The sequence below is a fragment of the Sebastes umbrosus genome, chromosome 15 (genome assembly GCF_015220745.1).
Source record: "Sebastes umbrosus isolate fSebUmb1 chromosome 15, fSebUmb1.pri, whole genome shotgun sequence".
NCBI classification, from domain to species: Eukaryota; Metazoa; Chordata; class Actinopteri; order Perciformes; family Sebastidae; genus Sebastes; species Sebastes umbrosus.
Window position 1 is genome coordinate 32,089,297 of NC_051283.1, and position 22,924 is coordinate 32,112,220.

General features: G+C 48.7%; 1 protein-coding gene across 5 annotated transcripts in view; it reads right to left on the reverse strand.

Annotated features, from left to right (window-relative positions):
* Window positions 1-22,924, reverse strand: part of phf14 (PHD finger protein 14) — an 82,821-nt gene that overhangs the window by 17,642 nt on the left and 42,255 nt on the right. For 3 of the 5 annotated variants that reach the window (XM_037794307.1, XM_037794306.1, XM_037794308.1), the window contains exons 15-16: window positions 19,026-19,088; window positions 17,959-18,080 (exon numbers count right to left, since the gene is read on the reverse strand). In XM_037794307.1, coding sequence (XP_037650235.1) covers window positions 17,959-18,080; window positions 19,026-19,088 — 185 coding nt within the window. Of the gene's footprint in view, window positions 1-14,295; window positions 14,719-16,433; window positions 17,056-17,958; window positions 18,081-19,025; window positions 19,089-22,924 lie in introns of those variants that run through there. The other 2 variants (XM_037794309.1, XM_037794310.1) reach the window with 2 other exon arrangements.

Consider the following 22,924-nt stretch of genomic DNA (forward strand, 5'->3'; position numbering starts at 1 on the left):
AGCAGCCAGATAAATACAGGCCTGCTTAGTGTCAGATAAATGCCTGGCGGGTCTCCTGAAGCTGGACCGACTCCGTGTCCTCAGGTGAAATAACAAGAGTCAGACGAGAGGACACACTGAAGAAGAGAAGAGGAGAACATCCCTCACGTTAAAAGTCTTGAATTGAATTCATGTTTTTAATCTCAGAGAGCTGCAGGTTGCCGGTTCCCTTGTCTGGAGGTCAGTGGGTTAGATGTCTGTAATCAGGTCTGTGGTCAACACAAGCTGAAGAGATTTAAACCTTTTGATCTACGATATAAAATCCGTCAGTAAACATCCCACTGGTGAATTCTGAAGTCTTAAAAAAGACGGTTGCTAAGAAGCAGCTGAATAAGAAGACGAGGAGAGAGCTGCTTGTCTTTCAGCTCAGTGTGAAATGTGACGTTTGTGTTGAAACGGAGGAAGTCTACAGTGTTTCTGTTAATGTGATAAAAGATCCGTTAACACCAACATAGAGGCCTATTAGGGAAGCAATACAACAACGGATAAGACTGGATTAATCCGGTCCAAACGGAGCTTTAGAGGATATTCAGACGTACCCTCTGGTGTTCTCCGTTCCTCATTTGTAGTTTCACAGGTTAGACATCGAGCGACTCTCCCCTGCAGATTACTGAGTTCTTAAAAAGTGTGTGTGAGCGCTGCAGACACATTATTGTCTTGTTGTCTTTAAAGCCCTCACGCTGTCCCTCTCGGCCCGGTAATGGAGACGAATAGAGCGGGTTCAGGTTGACCTCCCCGGCTGTTAAACTCTTATCAGATTTTCATTGGAGAATGTGAATCTCCTTCATTGATTAGGACATAATTGGCTCTAATTGTGGAGTGTGTGTGTGTGTGTGTGTGTGTGTGTGTGTGTGTGTGTGTGTGTGTGTGTTTACCAGGCCTGTTGAAGGGCAGTCAGCCTCATAAATGATTAACAGAGTGGTCGTCTCTCTTTGTGCTGCAGTCACAGGTCAACCTCTCCCGGCTCAGAGACACCCACGCTCTTAATGTACTTTACTGTGTATCCATGCGGTATCGACTGCTTCTAGCCGTTGGGTGTTTTAGTAGCTCTGCTGTGGTAGAGCGGGTCTCCCACCAATCAGAAGGTCGGCGGTTCGATCCCCGGCTCCTCCGGTCAATTCTATTCAATTTATTTTTATATAGCGTCAAATCATAACAGAAGTTATCTGGAGACGCTTTATATACAGAGCAGGTCAAGACCGTACTCTGTAGTTTAGAGACCCAACAAGATCCACCAAGAGATCCACCAAGAGATCCACCAAGAGATCCACCAAGAGATCCAACAAGAGCACTGCAACGCACTGTGGCCAGGAAAAACTCCCCGGACTCCTCTAGACCTCTGAAGGTCTGACCCGTGGAGGTATGGACTCCTCTAGACCTCTGAAGGTCTGACCCGTGGAGGTATGGACTCCACTAGACCTCTGAAGGTCTGACCCGTGGAGGTATGGACTCCACTAGACCTCTGAAGGTCTGACCCGTGGAGGTATGGACTCCTCTAGACCTCTGAAGGTCTGACCCGTGGAGGCATGGACTCATCTAGACCTCTGAAGGTCTGACCCGTGGAGGCGTGGACTCCTCTAGACCTCTGAAGGTCTGACCCGTGGAGGCATGGACTCATCTAGACCTCTGAAGGTCTGACCCGTGGAGGCGTGGACTCCTCTAGACCTCTGAAGGTCTGCTGTGGAGGCGTGGACTCCACTAGACCTCTGAAGGTCTGCTGTGGTATCTGGCACCAAGCCGTCAGCAGCAGATCCTTTAAGTCCTGGAAGTTGTGAGGTGGGGTCTCCGTGGATCAGACTTGTTTGTCCAGTACATCCCACAGATGCTCCATTGGATTGAGATCTGGAGAATCTGGAGGTCGAGTCAACACCTCCAACTCGTTTCCATTCAAATGATGTAAAAGAAAAACGTGATGCATCAGACCGGGCCACCTTCTTCCATCGCTCCGTGGTCCAATTCTGATGCTCACGTGCCCATTGTAGGCGCTTTATGGCGGTGGACACGGGTCAGCATGGGGCACCCTGACCGGTCCCCAAACGCAACAAACTGCTCCTCACTGTGTGTTCTGACTCCTCTCTATCAGAACCAGCATTAACCCTTTCAGCAGTTTGAGCTCCAGCAGCTCTTCTATTGGATCAGACAACATGAGGCAGACGCTGTTTCTATTCATTCCCGTCGCTCACTTTGAAAGCGCTGCACGGACGATGAATGGCTGATTGGTGAAGTTGGAATGAGGAGTTATGGATACGACACCTTATTTCACTACAAACACCTGAATAAGGAGGCAACAGGCTGGAGATCAGCTGGAGACCAGCTGGAGATCAGATGGAGATCAGCTGGAGATCAGCTGGTAGTTTACTGAGGCTACTGTTGGCTGGATTGTGTCGCAGTATAAAACCTGCTTTCTGTTAAAGAAAACATAAAAGGTGGGAAGAGAGCAAGTACTACTCACCATCTTTTAAGAGGTTCCGTCTCCAGTCTGACGTCGACCACGCAGATGATGGTACGTAGTTTGTGTATATATTATACAAGTGCATATGTAACGGCGTGTGGACGGAGAGCGTCCGATGTTATCAGGCTATAAGTAAATAAAAAAAGCAAATCTATCTTCTTATCTTGTTGGTTTCTCTCAGGTTGATATTATTAATACATTATTAGTTCTACATTATTATAACACTATATAGATGCGGTTGTGGAGGGCTCAGTGAGCCTCCTGAAGCTACGCCGTGCTACCGGCTGCCTCCAGGAAGCTGCTGATCCGTCTCTCCTCACCTCCGTCGATAACATGAAGAGGATTTATTGAATCAGCGGGAGATCGCCGCTCCTCCACACTGATTCTGTTTCATTTTGTTGGGATGTTCTGTCTCTTCATGCTGCAGTTTCAGAATGAATATCATGAAATCACATTATACACTCTGTTCCAAGAAGCCGTCTGAGTGTGATTTATGGCAGCCGATGTTTGGATATCAATTACTAGTCCTCAACGATGAAGCCAGCTTAGAGTTGGATGTGTGTGCTGAAAGGAATTAGGCAGTTTGATGGGAACAGATCTGATGGCTCTACAGGCATCTTCAGTCTGGTGTATTGGACCCGAGCCTCGGGCTTTCACTGAGGCTGACGTTCTACAGGACGGGCTGAGAACATCTAGTCTAGTCTGAACATGAAGGAGGGTCACTGAGTTCTGCTGTTCACTTCATCTCACATCTTCATCTCACATCTTCATCTGGGAGCAAACTTTATAATGATCTTCCATTTATTTTATAAAGTAATAAGATTTCATTTCATAACACCTACAACAGTCAAAAGAGGTTTGATATGCATACAGTTATGTTCTGAAGATACTGAGAACTGCCTCGTCTGACCAGAACACATCTGGATTCAGGAACTAAAATAGTCTGAAGGATGTCAACGGATCCATCAATAAAGTTCTGTGATTGGAGACCAATGAGAACTTTGAACTTTGTGTTGGAAGCAGAAGAAATGGGCCAGCGTAAGGAGGGCCAGCGTAAGGATGTGAGTGACTTTGACGAGGGCCAGATAGTGCTGGCTAGACGACCGGGTCAGAGCATCTCCAGAACTGCAGCTCTTGTGGGATGTTCCCAGTCTGCAGTGGTCAGGACCTACCAAAAGGGGTCCAAGGAAGGAGAACCGGTGAACCGGCGACAGGGTCAGACCCGAGGCTCATTGATGCACATGGGGAGCGAAGGCTGGCCCGTGTTGTCTGATCCAATAGAAGAGCTACTGGAGCTCAAACTGCTGAAAGGGTTAATGCTGGTTCTGATAGAAAGGTGTCAGAACACACAGTGAGGAGCAGTTTGTTGCGTTTGGGGACCGGTCAGGGTGACCACGCTGACCCGTGTCCACCGACCAACAGCTTCTACAATGGGCACGTGAGCATCAGAACTGGCCAAGGAGCGATGGAAGAAGGTGGCCCGGTCTGATGGATCACGTTTTCTTTTACATCATGTGGATGGTGACGAGTTGGAGGTGTTGACTCGACCTCCAGATTCTCCAGATCTCAATCCAATGGAGCCTCTGTGGGATGTACTGGACAAACAAGTCTGATCCACGGAGACCCCACCTCACAACTTATACAGGACTTAAAGGATCTGCTGCTGACGGCTTGGTGCCAGATACCACAGCAGACCTTCAGAGGTCTAGTGGAGTCCATGCCTCCACGGGTCAGACCTTCAGAGGTCTAGAGGAGTCCATGCCTCCACGGGTCAGACCTTCAGAGGTCTAGAGGAGTACATGCCTCCACGGGTCAGACCTTCAGAGGTCTAGAGGAGTACATGCCTCCACGGGTCAGACCTTCAGAGGTCTAGAGGAGTACATGCCTCCACGGGTCAGACCTTCAGAGGTCTAGAGGAGTACATGCCTCCACGGGTCAGACCTTCAGAGGTCTAGAGGAGTACATGCCTCCACGGGTCAGACCTTCAGAGGTCTAGAGGAGTCCATGCCTCCACGGGTCAGGAGGACCTACTGAATATTAGGCAGCTGGTCATTAGTAGGTCTGATAGTACAGGTCTACCTGTAGTGTTAACATGTTCAGCAGTAGGTCTGATAGTACAGGTCTACCTGTAGTGTTTACATGTTAAACATGTTTACCTGGTAGATTTAGTAAAATCAGAGTAGAGATTTAATTGGCATAGATAATTGGCATGTGATGAGTTGTAGGGCGATACGCTACCAGCTGCTGCACATTAGCACAGATATGCAGAGGCAGGTGGATCGCTCTCACACACTCCCACTGAAACACACACACACACACACACACACACACACACACACACACACACACACACACACACACACACACACTGTGTGGAGGATCCTGGATGGGCTGAGCAGGCATATCTGCCGAGGAAACGATGGGAATTTTAAGTGCCCTCCGGCCACCTAGTGAATAGAAGACAAATGACCAAAGTGTGTGCGCTCCACTAATGAGCACGCTCCTTTTGTTGCACACAAACCGCCAATTGATTTCACATGAATCTCCGACTAAGGTGAAGAAGGAAGGAGCAAACTCTTTCTCTCTCCGTCTCACTGCTGGAGACTCTTGAAGACCTTCCAAACTCACAGGAGGGCTCTTTGTATTTGGCTGTGACGACTGCACATACACTCCTCTAATTACTTTACCTTAATGAACCCTTGTTTAATGTTTGTTGTGTATCGTGGGGGAGATCTTTGAATTAAAGCGCTGCTCGCTGATGCACACGCAGGCTCTTCTGGATGTGTGTGTGATAATGTAGCTTTTTAATCTTTATTTATCCGTGAAAGGTGGGCTGAAATCTGCTGAATTGAGCTTCACGTGGGGAGAGCTCCACACATTCACAGTTAGAGACGAGCACCGCCGTGAGGCGCCTGGTAACAACAGACTACATATGTATTCTAGTCAATGTGATCAGACGCTCCTGCAGTCAGTGGAAATGCACCAGGAGCTTCATGTAGTTACATCTTGGTGAACTTTGGCGCAGTACAAAGAGCTGTTGACCAGTAGCAGAACATCTGGACAGTACTGACTAGGGATGCACCGATAGACCGAGTACGGGTACAAGTACTTCCATCTGGGTACTCTCCGATACCGAGTACCGATACGAGTACTTCTCTGTGCCTAAAGAGCCTTGTTAACAGCCAGCTGGAGGGTGTGAGCGACACACGGCAGGCTGGGGAGTCCCGCATACGAGGCGGTGCGCCGCCACCGGCTCTAGATCGGCTTGGAAAGGCTCGGGGGCGAAGGTGGCTCGCGGCCGCAGCTTTACAGTGCTCCCCGCCCGGACCTCGCCGCACCGTGACGGGGCTCCCTGCTCCCGGTGCGACTGTCAACCGGGGCAGACTGTCCTCAGTGCGCCCCGACCGCGTCGTGCCGCGGCCCATGTAAAAGGCGCCAGGGGTCTGCGGCGATGTCGGCAACCCATCCGACCCGTCTTGAAACACGGACCAAGGAGTCCAACATACGGACGAGTCAGAGGGTGACAGCAGAACCCCGGCTGAGGTGGGACCCCAACTATTGGTTCCCGTGGGAACCAATAGTTGTTGGATTTCTATCAGTATATGTTTTGAACCCAAATAGAGACTGGACATGTTTAGCTTAGCGTAGCTAAAAGACCACGAGCAGACGGTGACCAGACGTCCCGGTTTCAAGCTGACGAGTCACAACAAATATCTGTCAAACACTCACATCGTCCCGGTTTTCACCACATTGAAATAATAACAATCTTATACTTACATAGACGTTTATCATGTTCAGCTCATTAATATTAAGTATATAGAGATTTATATTCAACAAAAACTATTTTTGTGTGCATTGAATAATATTTTTGTGAGAGTTTCATTTCTATATAAATCATTAAATACAGTTGTGATTCATTAACATTGAGACTGATCTGACTCCGTATAGAACCGCCAATGCTAAATGTTGTTGTACTGGAACGCGGTTGACCCGGGAGCGACACCGTTCCCAGCTCTGATTTCCAACTTCCGAGGTAAAAGGAACGCAACGATAGCAACTGCATCATGGAAACATCCAGTTGCCTGGCTGATCTCCGTAACGTAGCCGGAGTTGTTCTCAGACTCTTCACTGTCTGAGTGGCCTGCTACCTCCAGCAGCCTATCTGCTCCCAGCGCTGCCCTTACACATCCAGCCACAGCAAGGTCCTTGATGTTATCAAAGCAATTTGGCCCTGCTTTAATCATTGGGAAAATTGAGCAGCCCCCCCCCATCCCCCCCTTGCACTTTGGAAGCAGACCAAATCCAATCACTCATAAGAGAGCTTATTGATTGATGTAATCTTATTGGAGGTGAGGTGGTGGAGGGGACATGATTGATTGCTTTTGTCTGCAACACATGTTGCTCTCGGTGGCCGATTCATGTCCACTTTCATCTGGTATTTAATCTCTGTGTGAAGTTCTCAGATCCCCTCCCCCCCCCCGGGACCCCGTCCTCCCCCAGCGGAGCTCAAGGCCCACAAATCTATGCTGGCTTCATTTGATCTCATCCAGCTCTTCAAACCCGCTGTCACATCGTCGTCTAGGTGTCATGAAGAGGAAGAGGAAGCGCTATCGCTGGAGGATCCGCCGCGAGCCTCCGTGTGACGTATCACCACGACCAAATGACGTCTCACTGATGAAGACGTTGGTGACACGATATTAGACGGAGTCGGTTGGATAGAAAAGAAAAGGATGTGTAGAAGTGCAGAGCAGACTGTTTAACCAGCACGAAGTAAGCCTGGCTTCACTAACCTTAACCCGGACCCACCGCTGTCCCTGAGGGAACACCTGTCCAGGGTCGGAAATTAACTTTCTTCACTTCCCGTCTCTGTGACAGTAGAGTTTTTTCTTTAGTCTGCCACTCAGAACTGTTATCTTCCACTTTTGAAATCTCTGCGCTAAATGAAGGAATAACATTTTAGATCTGAAGTCATTCAATGTTCGATATATTTAACATAAAAAACATTATATACAGGGTAAATTAAAATGTTTGAATGACACCGTGGAGGGAGGGTAGTGTACACAGTACTGTACTTTGTTATTGTCATCTATAGTGGTTATTTGCATAAAAACACACAATTCAAATGATTATGATTATTTAAATATTTGCTTTGATTAAAATAAATCTTGGTAAGTTGTTATGAAGTTAAACAGGTCATAATTCTCTCTTTCTTTTGTCATTTTTCCTGAGCCGACTTTGAACACTTCATAACAATAACTCAATGGCACCCCCGTTAACGTTGGTATATCCGGTATTCATCCAGTCTGGACTGAGCTGCTAACGGCTGCTAACAGCTAACGTTACTAACTCTCCTCCTGCTGATTTCAACACAGGTTTGTTGTTCTCAGTGTCTCTTTATCAGGTAGAAACAGGATGCATCCCCTCAGGTTTAGTAGCTCCATGCTGCTGAGAGCTTTATTATCTCTTCACCGTGTCTCCGGTCCCAAACTAACTGAAACATGATGCAGCGTGCGTCTGCGTCATTGTGCAGCGTAACTGTGGGAAAGCATCAATAAGAGGAATCGATAGTCAGAGATTCCTCCGTGTACCACGAGAGAGAGCACGCGGACCACCGCTGGTACGTGGACCAGAGTTTGAGAACCACTGAACTAAGCGATTACTCGACAAAATGGTACGAGTGTTAGTCGACGAAGAATAACTGTCCTGATTATCTTCTCTGTGGCTGAACCCTCTGAGATGTAGAGATCTAGAAAGGCATCAGCTCCCATGTTCTCGTCTGCTCATCAAAACCAAACCTGACTACAGAAACGAAGAACACCAGCGAAGCTAAATAACGTTAAGGAAGAGACACAGAACCGGTAGAGGTATGGATGGTCCTGCTCGGTACCCTCAGTCACGGCTCTGTGTATCGACGGGGAGTTTGAGGCCTCAGAAACTTCTTTTCTCTCTCTGGTGTCCCCCCCCCCCCCGGTGTCAGAGCCCAAGTGGCTGAAACAAGGCAATGAATTTATCACAAGTGAGCAATGCAATTACCTCGGGGGTGGGAGGGCCATGTGACGGAGATCAATATGACACAAAGCAGTCAGCCATTGACTCTCATCCATGACAGAGTGTGCCGGTGTCTCCCCATAGAAAGGACTGGATCTTTGGACCTTTATTTGATTTACTGTTTGGTCACTGCAGCATTAGAAAGGAGCCATTGTTTTACAAGAAGGGGAAGACGTGAGTGGAGCGCTGAAGTCTCACCTGTACAGAGGAAGCCGAGTCAGAGCACCGGGCCTTATCAGCTCCTCTACAGAAGTCCCCTGATGCTCTGGACGGGTCTGACCAGCAGGGGGCCCCAGTGAACCGGGTAGCACCCTGGAGAAGCGTCCATCTCCATCTTACCTCCGAGGGATTAAACTGGAGCCTCGTAGCGTCTGACCCGGCCAGAACCGCGGTCCGCTCTATCGGCACCTCGCTACAGAAACTCCACTAGAGATACAAACAGCTTATAGCCTGCTGCAACTCCATTAAAACAAGTCTATGACGAGGTAATCAATTAAGATATAAGGCTGTGTGGCTCATGTTGGGTGTGTAATGATTGTAAAACGGGTAGGAGGCGACGCGGAGCAGTTAGAAGAGGAAGAGACAGGAAGCAGTTAAGGCGTGGGAGAGGGAGGAGAGAGTGTAACTCAGGAAGCATCGGAGCAGGACTCCACACGGTGGAGGAATCAGTGGGATAAAGAGACGGGGGAAGAAGCTGGGGAGTAATAGATTTGAGCTGCTTGGCCACTCTTCCCACACAGCCGCGCTCCCAGCTCTGTGTTTTCTGTTTTAATGGGGGGGGGAAAGGGTGAAGTCAGCAAAAACAAAATGCCGCCATTAAATCATCTCCCCGGATCCGGTGTCAGAGCAGTAATGGGAAACGCACTCATCATCGGAAAGGTTACTGCTTTCCAGAACCCCCCCCCTCCCTGCTAGCTCTTCTCTCTTCTCCTCCCCCCCCCGGTCTCATCCCGCCCAGGAACCAGGAGCCCGTCTCTGGTTCTGCCGGCTGCCGTTCGGTCCCCGGAGACCCCCCGGGTCGAGGATGAGGGATCGGAGCGGGCACAGTTCACCACGGTGAGGTGGTTCCATCTCACGGAGAGACGCCACGTTACAAACCAACATGTCTCTTTCTGTCGTCTCCCACAAACGCTTAGAGAACAAAGGCTGAGCGGAACTAAGGAAACAATATTAGATATTATTTATTCTTTTGGGTCAATAATACGATAATCAGAGCACGGAAATTGTTTTTGCTAAGGTTATTTTTCCGCTGCGAGATCGTATTTTTGAGACGCTCGGGATGCATGAAAACTCACGAAAACCATCAGAACCGGAGAAAATTGCAAAGCAATGTAGTGATTGGGCTCGGGCGTCGCCAGCGGGCTCCATAGCGCCCCCTAATGCGTGGGGGCACCCCCTCTCCAGCATCGTCCACACTGAGAACGTCAGCACAGCAGTTACCTGTTGTTCTTATTTTGGTGTCCGTGTTACCGGGTTAGAGCAGCTACACTGCCCGCCCTCGGCTGCGTATCGCTTATTTTTACCGCGAGCCGCGCGGTTCACAGCAACAACCGACAGTGAAGGTGATCTATTGACTGTATATTAACATCATACAAGCTACATTACTACAGTTTACATCTCTATCGGTAGAAAATGACACGGAGATGAAAAAAAGTAAAGACTTGTTTTTAAATCATCACTTCCTGCTTTCATTTCAAAATAAAAGCCCTCAAGCGTTTGTTTTTTTCTGTGGACAGAATTCCTTCATTTGTTAACACGAGGCTTTTATTCTGAAATATGTGCAGGTCAGTGTTGTAAAACATGCAGTGACTTGCAGAGCTCCATGAATGAATATAGTACGGAGTTTTAATGGTGGATTATTACTATTATTTACTAATTACCACACGTTTCTGAACCTTTCTCTGTCTACAATAAATATAAATGACATTTATAATGAAATGAAACGGCCATTATGAAAGGAGAACTCTATGTAGAAAGAAAGGGCTGGCAGCAGAATGTTCTATGTTCTGCGTGCTGATGCTGATTTGATGATGAAGATCTCTGTTAGAGCAGATCTGTTGTCTGATTCTTGCCTCGGTTAGATTTTGTTAAGGTCCCCCATCTGCAGACAAAGAGCCTTGTGTTGTAGTCTCATAGCTGGTCTATGTGTTGACAGCTCTATGGTCTCAGGCTCTCTCTTTTCAGACCAATAAAGCCGATGAATTGAACTGACTGCAGTGAGAAAATCTCAGTTCTAGCCTGCACTGTTCTATCCCCCCCCACCCACCCACCCAACAAGAAGGCCACTTCCCAGGTGATAAATCACAGATGACAGAGGGCATTACACGCACAAACGGACTGCCGCTGCCGCGACTTTAGAACAATTAATTAGCCGGCTGACACTCATTTATCACTGCAGCAATAAGGTGAAAAAGTCAAGAGTTTATTAAAGCTCCGCTTAATTGTCAGGAGCTGCAGGCCAGAGGCCGACACGTCACATACACAACAGCAGCAACGTTCACATTCTTACTTCATACAGTATCACAGTAATACAGAACACAGGTAATCAGAAATATTCCCCTAAAAGCATCACGAGGCTGTAAACAAAGGTTTGGCAATCAAAAGAAAATATCACAAATCAGAGTTCAACTCTGTTCACAACACGAGCGTATGATGATATAGAATAATAATCAAGTATGTAGGCACAAAAATGTATGTTTGGCCTCTTCAATAAATACTGTACACGTCGTCACACCATGGAGCTACCTGGCATTCAGCTTCTACTACCTGGCATTCAGCTTCTATAAGACCACATCACGCATGTTCAGCTTTTAAATTACTGTACAGATCTGGATAAATACATAGAGCCATGCATTATAGAAGTGACACGCAGTCTTTGAGACAGACTGAGTGTGAATGATGATGAAGGACTGGTCTGGAGTCAGCATGTCAGTCTGCACTGAGACCGGGTCTCTAAAGACCAACCCAGTGGCCCCACTGCAGGGGTCTGACTGCTCTAACAGCATGCATATAGGGCCCTGTACGGGCTACAGAGGGGAACACCAGGGCACCATGTGACACTTGTCATGAAGGCCTGACAGAGCAGCGAGCAGCTGTTGTTTTGACAGCGCTGACTACGGGCCACCGGGGACACCGAGACAAAGCTGGGCTTCTTTCTGAGGACGTGTCAGTTTAACTGGCACTTGGAGATATAACGGAGACGGAGGAAGACTTCTAGAAATGCCAGAAAGACACTAAAGACTAATATTTAAGTGCTATATCACCACTAACTACACTAGTTTGTTTCTACTACAGAAGCTTTATAGCAGCGATCACTGACTGACTGCTACACATCAGAGACAGATGACTCTTCTATACACAACACGGACTTCTCTTCTACGTCTGAGAAAACACAACACAACACTCAAGTCAGTCATTAACCAAACTCACACTGAAGGGCTCAGGGTGACCTCGATCAATAACACTGATTGGTACTGATGAGACGTCGAACGGGGAAGAGATCTAAAATATATATCACATACATGTTGGATGCACCTAAAGCGGGGGTCAGCAACCTGCGTCTCTTCAGCCCCTCTAACCTGTTTTATTCATCATGGTTGTAGGTCTATGGTACGACGGTACGGTACGGTACGGTATGTTACTGTACGGTACGGTATGGTACGTTACTGTACAGTACGGTACGGTACGTTACTGTACGGTACGTTACTGTACGGTACGTTACTGTACGGTACGGTACGTTACTGTACGGTATGTTACTGTACGGTACGGTATGTTACTGTACGGTACGGTATGTTACTGTACGGTACGGTATGTTACTGTACGGTACGTTACTGTACGGTACGTTACGTTACGGTACGTTACTGTACGGTACGGTACGGTACGTTACTGTACGGTACGTTATGGTACGGTACGGTACGGGAGTTATTTTACGTCTTATTTTCTTTTTTTCTCGTAAAGTTATGAATTTAAATCTCAGATGTGTTTTCCCTCAATGTGGTCCTAATACACAATGTACACAATGTACTACGGAGGTACTCTTTGGCCCTCACTGCTTTAGACTGATATACTATATACTTAGACTATAAACTAGGTTTCCTTCATTATGAGGTTCAGAGATGTTTTGTGGCTCAGGACGGAGTGCTTTAATTTTTTTTGTCCAAAAAATGTCTCTTTTGATAGTAAAGGTTGCTGACCCCTGCCCTATGCTAACTTCCTGTTAGCCCTATGCTAACTTCCTGTTAGCCCTACATGCTAACTTGAAAGGGGATAAAATAATTCAATCTCTTCTAGACGTTATGTTATCGGACCGGACTGATCAAATTCTGACAGTGAAACAAGTCTTTTCACTCAAAACCTATTTATCCAGCGTTTAACAGGACGGAGTCGTCGACGGCCGAGTCTACGACGGCCGAGTCTACGACGTCAGCACAAGTTAACCAACGTGAGTCCAGTCCTGCAACATGCACTGATCACTTCATGGATTGTTTGAGGGCCCACAGACGGCCAGTTCACCGCCTGGCTGTGGTGAGGAAGGGATGGAACTAGGGACGCTAATTTTGAAAAATGTTCTTAACTGATAACCGACCCTTGTTGACCGATTATTAATCGTTAACCCACAAGATTTTTGCCTCGTATGCAGCGGTGTATGAGCACAACAGACAACTGAGTATCCAGTTCACCGTCCTAGCAGCTACGATGCTGCGTTCACTGTCTCCAGTTCACCGTCCGGGAGCGTTAACTTAGCAACCACGATGCTGCGTTCACTGTCTCCAGTTCACCGTCTGGGAGCGTTAACTTAGCAGCTACGATGCTGCGTGTAGTGTCGCGGACATGCAGCCACTTTCCCAGTAAAAGTCTCCACCACACATTTAGTTTAGTTTAGCAGGTTGTCAGCTGTGTGTCTGCCCGGCGGAACTTTAGCGAGTGTCCAACAAACAGTGTGTGTGTTTGTGCTACGTTAGCAGCTCTAGCGTTGCCGGAGGCTTCGTGCTCGCCGCCGCACACGTAGTCTGCGTAACTTTAGTGAGTTTCCAACAGACCATGTGTGTGTGTTGGTGGTGAGTGTGAGGTTGTTGGTGGCGTTCTAGCTGTGATCGTAGGTGTAGCAGTGAGTATAGTTTATTTGTCGGTGAATAAATGCTATGAAACTACAACTCCTCCGCTCCGCTCAAGAGAGCCGGAGAGACCGGAGCCGACTTCCTGTATCCTGCAACTCCGGCTCTGCCTCTTAAGGTGGACTGTTAAGGTGGACCAGCTTTTCTCCTTAAAGAGACGAGCCGCTCCTCTGAGCCGCTCAGCTTTTGAGTTAATTATTAACATTTCTTTTAACCGTTTTAACCGATAGCGTTAATCGGTTAAAATGCCGAATGTGGGTTAACGGTTAAACGGTTAACTATGAACATCCCTAGTTGTAACTGGTGACTGACTGGGAGAACCACTGATGCTCGGTGCTGATGGAGGGTTAGAGGACGGGTTGTGTGATTTCAGGTTGCCCAAAAAATCCTGAACATATAAATCATGACAAACGGTCAAACTGTACAATTCAGTACTGTCTAGTGCAGCACTTCTTCTCTAACATGTATAATATCTACTTTACCCAGACTTTAAGATCTTCTGATGAAATGAGCTCTTTAGAAAACATCTTCAGTGGGGAAAAGGAAACACGTCACATGTCCCGGTCTCTTTAAAGACACCGATGACTCAACGTCTTACACATTCAATCTGAATCAGTCTCCTCCTGGCTGGATGGTAAACTCTTAGTGTTTAATGCTCTCTAATAACACCAGAGAGGTGTTGTGGTTATTTGCCAGTTTAATACATGAATAATATAAATACAGATGTTGTTCTTACTTGCAGATGCAGCAAACAGCTGCATAGAAGCAACTTGAGCCACGATCGGTCACAAAAACAGAATCAACCAAGTTACTCGTAGTGTGTGAAAGACGTTAAAGAGTCCAACAAAACATATGGACTCCATGTTTTGGGTTCAGAGAGTTCCGCTCGTTGGACATGTTGTTGGTCCAGTTTGGATCAGAGGTGGCGGCCGGGCGGCGGCGGCGTGACGGTCTCGAGCGCCATTCTTCAAACACTTCAATTTGCCTCTCTCTCTGTCTCTAAGCCAACGGTCATCTGTCCCCAGTTTCTATGGGAGGTGAGGAGGCTGCCCCGGCTCTCACAACCTGTGCAATGCAAAGATAGAAAGAGTCAGGGCAGCACACCTCACACCCCCCCGACCAGTAACCCAGCAACCCTCACACCCCCGACCAGCAACCCAGCAACCCTCACACCCCCGACCAGCAACCCAGCAACCCTCACACCTCAAACGCTGCCTCACGAGGATGACAGATGAAACACTAACAGCTCTGTCTGTCGTCCGTCTCCATGACGATGCTCTCTCTACTCCGTGGACGTTCTGTAGTAACAGGACGTACCGTAGTAACAGGACGTACCGTAGTAACAGGACGTTCTGTAGTAACAGGACGTACCGTAGTAACAGGACGTACCGTAGTAACAGGACGTTCTGTAGTAACAGGACGTACCGTAGTAACAGGACGTACTGTAGTAACAGGACGTTCTGTAGTAACAGGACGTTCTGTAGTAACAGGACGTACCGTAGTAACAGGACGTTCTGTAGTAACAGGACGTACCGTAGTAACAGGACGTACCGTAGTAACAGGACGTACCGTAGTAACTGGACGTACCGTAGTAACAGGACGTACCGTAGTAACTGGACGTTCTGTAGTAACAGGACGTACCGTAGTAACAGGACGTACCGTAGTAACAGGACGTACCGTAGTAACTGGACGTTCTGTAGTAACAGGACGTACCGTAGTAACAGGACGTTCTGTAGTAACAGGACGTACCGTAGTAACAGGACGTACCGTAGTAACAGGACGTTCTGTAGTAACAGGACGTTCTGTAGTAACAGGACGTACCGTAGTAACAGGACGTTCTGTAGTAACAGGACGTACCGTAGTAACAGAACATACCGTAGTAACAGGACGTACCGTAGTAACAGGACGTTCTGTAGTAACAGGACGTACCGTAGTAACAGGACGTTCTGTAGTAACAGGACGTACCGTAGTAACAGGACGTTCTGTAGTAACAGGACGTACCGTAGTAACAGGACGTTCTGTAGTAACAGGACGTACCGTAGTAACAGGACGTACCGTAGTAACAGGACGTACCGTAGTAACAGGACGTACCGTAGTAACAGGACGTACCGTAGTAACAGGACGTTCTGTAGTAACAGGACGTACCGTAGTAACAGGACGTACCGTAGTAACAGGACGTACCGTAGTAACAGGACGTCACTACAGACACTAGATTCTATTCTACATCGGCTGTTTCTCCATGCTTCTGCTCTACACACACTGTGCTGTGAATGGGTGCAAAAGAAGATTCATTCTTGAATAACAGCCTCAAAGAGTCTCAGATAATGAGCATGCACGGACAAATAGCGGGTATAAATATTGGGGGTACGGTGGGGGGGGTGAAATGACCTACCTCACATCATCACGTCATACTCACCACTCTGCTTCTCTGACCTCCTTTTAACAGGAAAACATTTAGATCAGAATTCAAAGTGCTTCTGCTTTCCTACTTTACATCACTGTTGAGGGATCAAAAAAACCTTTCCATCAACTGGTCCGTTGTTTGGTTCATCATTTCTTTTCTTATTTTATCAAGTAGATTTTTTATTTTCCATCAATTACGTTGTTTGCTGTTTTTATGTTTAGTCTACTTTCTTTTATTGTAAAATACTCTGTGCTGCTTTTCTTGAATGAAAGGTGCTATACAAATAGTGTATTATTATTATTATTATTATTATTATTAATAATAATAATAATAATAATAATAATAATAAATGTCAGAAAATAGAGAATATTTTCCAAGGGCCCAGAATCAGATCTTCACAAAATGACTTCAATGATTACTATTGCTACTACATTACTATTAGTATACCATATAATGATTAGAACGTTCTGCTGATGGACTGTTTAAACTCCTTTATGTCCTTTAAACTGCTGGAATGTGAAACATCTGTGTGGGAGCTGCTGAGTTTCATCAGACAGAACGCAGTAGAAGCAGATGGACTGAAGTAGTGAGTGACGGAGTATCTGTGGTGAGGACGGCAGCACTCTGCTGCTGGTGGAATGGAACTACTGCTGCAAAATGTACATTAGTCTGTATTAATGTAGACGACGGAGGAAGACGGAGGAAGGGTTGAGTCGGAGCAGATAAGGAATCAAAATGATCCAACATGTTTTAAAAGAAGAAGAAGAAGAAGAAGCTGGTCTTTAATACGAGCCTCCTGACGCTGTTAGAGAACATATAGGTGAGCTGTTCTTAAGGTAGAATGGAGAGAAGAAGTGTTGGAGTTCTGTTTCAACTGAACACAAGTCCTAACAGAGACAGTGTGAAATGCATGAAGGGACGTTTCCTAAGAGCTTCATCAGGTGACGTGTCCTGATGCGTCCTGACGAGCCGCCTGCTGCGATCTGCTTTCTTATTTTCTACCAGAATTCCAACGTCAAAGAAGAAAAGAACCGTGCTTATTATCGGGCGGACACCTGAAACCACCTGAAATCACCTGAAACCCCCAGAAAGGAGCCGGCTAAATTGTGCTATTCATTAGTCCTTAATGAACTGTGCAAATGTCTGTGGCAGGTCAATACAGGGGGCCGATAGAGGAGCCCCCCCCCCACGCTGCAGAGCCTAATGAAGACTGAACTTTAATCATCAGGAGGATACGACCGCCTCACGAGACCACACACTCCCTCACCTCACGAGACACCACACACACACCCTCACCTCACGAGACACCTCACGAGACACCACACACACTCCCTCACCTCACGAGACACCACACACACACCCTCACCTCACGAGACACCTCACGAGACACCACACACACTCCCTCACCTCACGAGACACCACACACACTCCCTCACCTCACGAGACACCTCACGAGACACCACACACACTCCCTCACCTCACGAGACACCTCACGAGACACCACACACACACACACACACACCTCACGAGACACCACACACACTCCCTCACCTCACGAGACACCACACACACACACACACACACACCTCACGAGACACCACACACACACACACCTCACGAGACACCACACACACTCCCTCACCTCACGAGACACCACACACACCCTCACCTCACGAGACACCACACACACACACACACACCTCACGAGACACCACACACACACACACACCTCACGAGACACCACACACACTCCCTCACCTCACGAGACACCACACACACCCTCACCTCACGAGACACCACACACACACACACACACACACACACACCTCACGAGACACCACACACACACACACACACACACACACACACACACACACACACACACACACACACTGCCTCACCTCACAAGGTTCTCGTTGTCCCCCGGTCCTCTGCAGGTCGTGCACTCCGTCCTCGTGTCGTCAGCTTTGGGTTTCTTCTGCATTGCAGACTGGCGTTGTCGGCGTTCCCGTGGCAGCGGTTCCTATGGAAACACGGATGATTAGAATCCAGAGCTGGACGGGACACTGCTGGGGGACGGGATGGAAGAAGGGGGATGAGAGAGAGAGAGACGGGGACACACCGGAGAGAGACGGGGGGACACCGGAGAGAGAGACGGGGACACACCGGAGAGAGAGACGGGGACACACCAGAGAGAGAGACGGGGACACACCAGAGAGAGAGACGGGGACACACCAGAGCAGGATGTCCCCCCCCCACAGCTCTGTTAGGATCCTGTTAGGATCAGACCGACGTGGCTCCTTCCCAGCTGGTGTGAAACAGGTTGGATGTGATTAGAGCAGCTGATTGTTCTGAAGGTGGACGTTTTTGTTTATATATAAAAGAAAGAATTACAGCTGTAGCAGTGTTGAACGGGCCCTCGGCCCTTAGTGCACGTCAGAGGTACCGCTGCCGTGCATTTCCATGAAAGTCAGACACTGCACTCAACAGTTAGAGAGAATGTTCTGCATGGAGCTAAAGACTCTTATTAAACATGTCGAGTTTGGGGCAGATTGGACAATCTATAGTCAATTTACAACAGACTAAGCCCAATCTAAGCCCAGTCTAAGCCCAGTCTGAGTCCAGTCTAAATCCAGTCTAAGTCCAGTCTAAGTCTAGTCTAAGCCAGACTAAGCCAGACTAAGTCCAGTCTAAGTCCAGTCTAAGCTAGACTAAGTCCAGTCTAAGCTAGACTAAGTCCAGTCTAAGTCTAGTCTAAATCCAGTCTAAGTCCAGTCTGAGTCCAGTCTAAATCCAGTCTAAGTCCAGTCTAAGTCTAGTCTAAGTCCAGTCTAAGCTAGTCTAAGCAAGACTAAGTCCAGTCTAAGTCCAGTCTGAGTCCAGTCTAAGCTAGCTAAGTTAATATCCGTGAACGAGCCGAGCTGAACCGGTTCATAAAGAACCTCAAGAAGTTATTAGAACAACAAACCTCAGTTTTATCTTCTCTGTCTTCACCGATGGGAACTCTCTTCCTCTTCTGTCCTCTGGTTCTCTGCAAGACACAAACACGGGACTCAAAAACACAAACACACAGCAGGTCTTAAAGGTGCAGTACGCAGGATCGGGAGCATTTCTATGGCTTCCGTGATGATGATTATCAGCTGTAGCTAGCCAGTGGGGCACGCTCACGTGCACTAAAAGGCACACGCGGTCGGCCCGGCGATGTCAACAAAGCACAGAGAAGCTCTGATTACAACAGAGAGGGAGAGACTTCAATCTCTGCTCAGGTAGATATTACTCCTCTATATCTTTCAACAGTTGATGATGTAATAATTCTCTGGATATCGTATAGAGAACCTTTAAGTTTAAAAACCAAACCTAGATCTTTGTGTAGACCGTTTCAATGGAGTTGCTAGGCAACAGCTTGGACCCATATTTACTTCCTGTCTGCTACACTGCAACAGGAAATAAACTAGGACACATATTAAGCTTCTGATTATTCTCAGTAAATTACAAATCCACAAGCTGCAAAAGCGGTGGGCCTCAGAGCACCGCCTAGTGGGCCGTGGAGGACCTGCCAAATGGTTAGATTAACCTCTTCATAATCTGACGGCCGCTATTCTATCTTTCAGAGGTTGTAGCAGGCTCAGTTTTAAAGCTACCGGTAACATAGGAAACTCAGAAACCTAAAGAATCCATTGGTCCCAACCATGTCTTGCCATCTTGTCGGGAAGGAGACTAAATAACGCTCCAAATATACACAACATTTTGGCGAAGAAAAACTGGCACAGCCATTTTCAGACGGGTCTCTTGACCCCTGACCTCAAGATATGTGAATGAAAATACGTTCAATGGGTACCCACGAGTCTCCCCTTTACAGACATACATGTCTCGGATGCAGTGACACAAAGTTCAGTGTTTTTTGAGACGAAAAAATTTTGTTGAAGCCCAGTTTGTAATTTATTTGGAAAGGTGGTCCTCGGAAATGTTTTTAACAATCAGAAGTGGGCCTCAGGATACAGAAGGATGAGAACCCCTGACCTAACTGACCAGCTAACCCCCTCCTCAGCTCCTCCACTGAAACATGACTGCTGAACACGCCGGGACAGCGATCACATGGTCTCTGAACTGACTGGGACAGCGATCACATGGTCTCTGAACACGCCGGGACAGCGATCACATGGTCTCTGAACTGACTGGGACAGCGATCACATGGTCTCTGAACTGACTGGGACAGCGATCACATGGTCTCTGAACTGACTGGGACAGCGATCACATGGTCTCTGAACACGCCGGGACAGCGATCACATGGTCTCTGAACTGACTGGGACAGCGATCACATGGTCTCTGAACTGACTGGGACAGCGATCACATGGTCTCTGAACTGACTGGGACAGCGATCACATGGTCTCTGAACACGCCGGGACAGCGATCACATGGTCTCTGAACTGACTGGGACAGCGATCACATGGTCTCTGAACTGACTGGGACAGCGATCACATGGTCTCTGAACTGACTGGGACAGTGATCACATGGTCTCTGAACTGACTGGGACAGCGATCACATGGTCTCTGAACACGCCGGGACAGCGATCACATGGTCTCTGAACACGCCGGGACAGCGATCACATGGTCTCTGTGGAGGCTAAACAACGCCGGACCGACGTCTAGCAACACCCCGTCTCCTCCGCCGGTCTGAAGTGTGCTTCCTCCTCTCAGCAGCAGACTGAACGGAGCATGAAAGGAAATGAAAATCAAACATCCCCTTCTTGTTGCTAGCAGGGAGAGCGTTGGAGCTGCTGGGGGGGGGGGGTTAAAAGGGGAAGAAAAATCGACAACATATTTAAACAGATTGTGAAAACAATCCCATCTGTCCTCTTTGGCTCGCCACCACGTCGCCAGATGGAGCACTTATCATTAAGAATGCTAACTGCAAAGAACGCTGCCAGTTGGCTCCGACAGACCTTCACTAGTTCTCCTGCGACTGCTCCCCCAAACAAAAGGCCTGACGGTGGTCACTTATTCTGCGTTAAAGTGGCGTCTGTAGAGTAACGTACAGCACGAGGCCGGGGAGAGAGAGAGGGCAGGCTGCGGTCCGGCAGCCGGTTCAGCTGAAACACGCTCAGCCACACGGCTCGGCTAATCTCAGGCTCTGCTCAGCCTCTGCTCAGGCTCCGCTCAGCCTCTGCTCAGCCTCTGCTCAGGCTCTGCTCAGCCTCTGCTCAGGCTATGCTCAGGCTATGCTCAGGCTCTGCTCAGGCTCTGCTCAGCCTCTGCTCAGGCTCTGCTCAGGCTCTACTCAGCCTCTGCTCAGTCTCTGCTCAGGCTATGCTCAGGCTCTGCTCAGGCTCTACTCAGGCTATGCTCAGGCTCTGCTCAGGCTCTACTCAGCCTCTGCTCAGCCTCTGCTCAGGCTCTGCTCAGGCTCTACTCAGCCTCTGCTCAGCCTCTGCTCAGGCTATGCTCAGGCTCTGCTCAGGCTCTACTCAGGCTATGCTTAGCCTCTGCTCAGGCTCTACTCAGCCTCTGCTCAGCCTCTGCTCAGGCTCTGCTCAGGCTCTACTCAGGCTCTACTCAGCCTCTACTCAGCCTCTGCTCAGCCTCTGCTCAGGCTCTGCTCAGCCTCTGCTCAGCCTCTGCTCAGGCTCTACTCAGGCTCTGCTCAGCCTCTGCTCAGGCTCTACTCAGCCTCTGCTCAGGCTCTACTCAGCCTCTGCTCAGCCTCTGCTAAGCCTCTGCTCAGGCTCTGCTCAGGCTAAGCTCAGCCTCTGCTCAGCCTCTGCTCAGGCTCTACTCAGCCTCTGCTCAGCCTCTGCTCAGGCTCTGCTCAGGCTAATCTCAGCCTCTGCTCAGCCTCTTCTCAGGCTAATCTGAGCCTCTGCTCAGGCTAATCTCAGCCTCTGCTCAGCCTCTGCTCAGGCTCTACTCAGGCTCTGCTCAGGCTAATCTCAGGCTCTACTCAGGCTCTGCTTAGCCTCTGCTCAGGCTAATCTCAGGCTCTACTCAGGCTCTGCTCAGCCTCTGCTCAGACTAATCTCAGGCTCTGCTCAACCTCTGCTCAGGCTCTGCTCAGGCTAATCTCAGCCTCTGCTCAGGCTAATCTCAGGCTCTGCTCAGCCTAATCTCAGGCTCTGCTCAGCTTCTGCTCAGCCTCTGCTCAGGCTCTGCTCAGCCTCTGCTCAGCCTCTGCTCAGCCTCTGCTCAGCCTCTGCTCAGGCTCTGCCTCTGCTCAGACTAATCTCAGGCTCTGCTCAACCTCTGCTCAGGCTCTGCTCAGGCTAATCTCAGCCTCTGCTCAGGCTAATCTCAGGCTCTGCTCAGCCTAATCTCAGGCTCTGCTCAGCCTCTGCTCAGGCTCTGCTCAGCCTCTGCTCAGGCTCCGCTTAGCCTCTGCTCAGCCTCTGCTTAGCCTCTGCTCAGGCTCTGCTCAGCCTCTGCTTAGGCTCTGCTCAGCCTCTGCTCAGCTTCTGCTCAGCCTCTGCTCAGGCTCTGCTCAGCCTCTGCTTAGCCTCTGCTCAGGCTCTGCTCAGCCTCTGCTTAGGCTCTGCTCAGCCTCTGCTCAGCTTCTGCTCAGCCTCTGCTCAGGCTCTGCTCAGCCTCTGCTCAGCCTCTGCTCAGCTTCTGCTCAGCCTCTGCTCAGGCTCTGCTCAGCCTCTGCTCAGCCTCTGCTTAGCCTCTGCTCAGGCTCTGCTCAGCCTCTGCTTAGGCTCTGCTCAGCCTCTGCTCAGCTTCTGCTCAGCCTCTGCTCAGCCTCTGCTCAGCCTCTGCTCAGCTTCTGCTCAGCCTCTGCTCAGGCTCTGCTCAGCCTCTGCTCAGCTTCTGCTCAGCCTCTGCTCAGGCTCTGCTCAGCCTCTGCTCAGCCTCTGCTCAGCCTCTGCTCAGGCTCTGC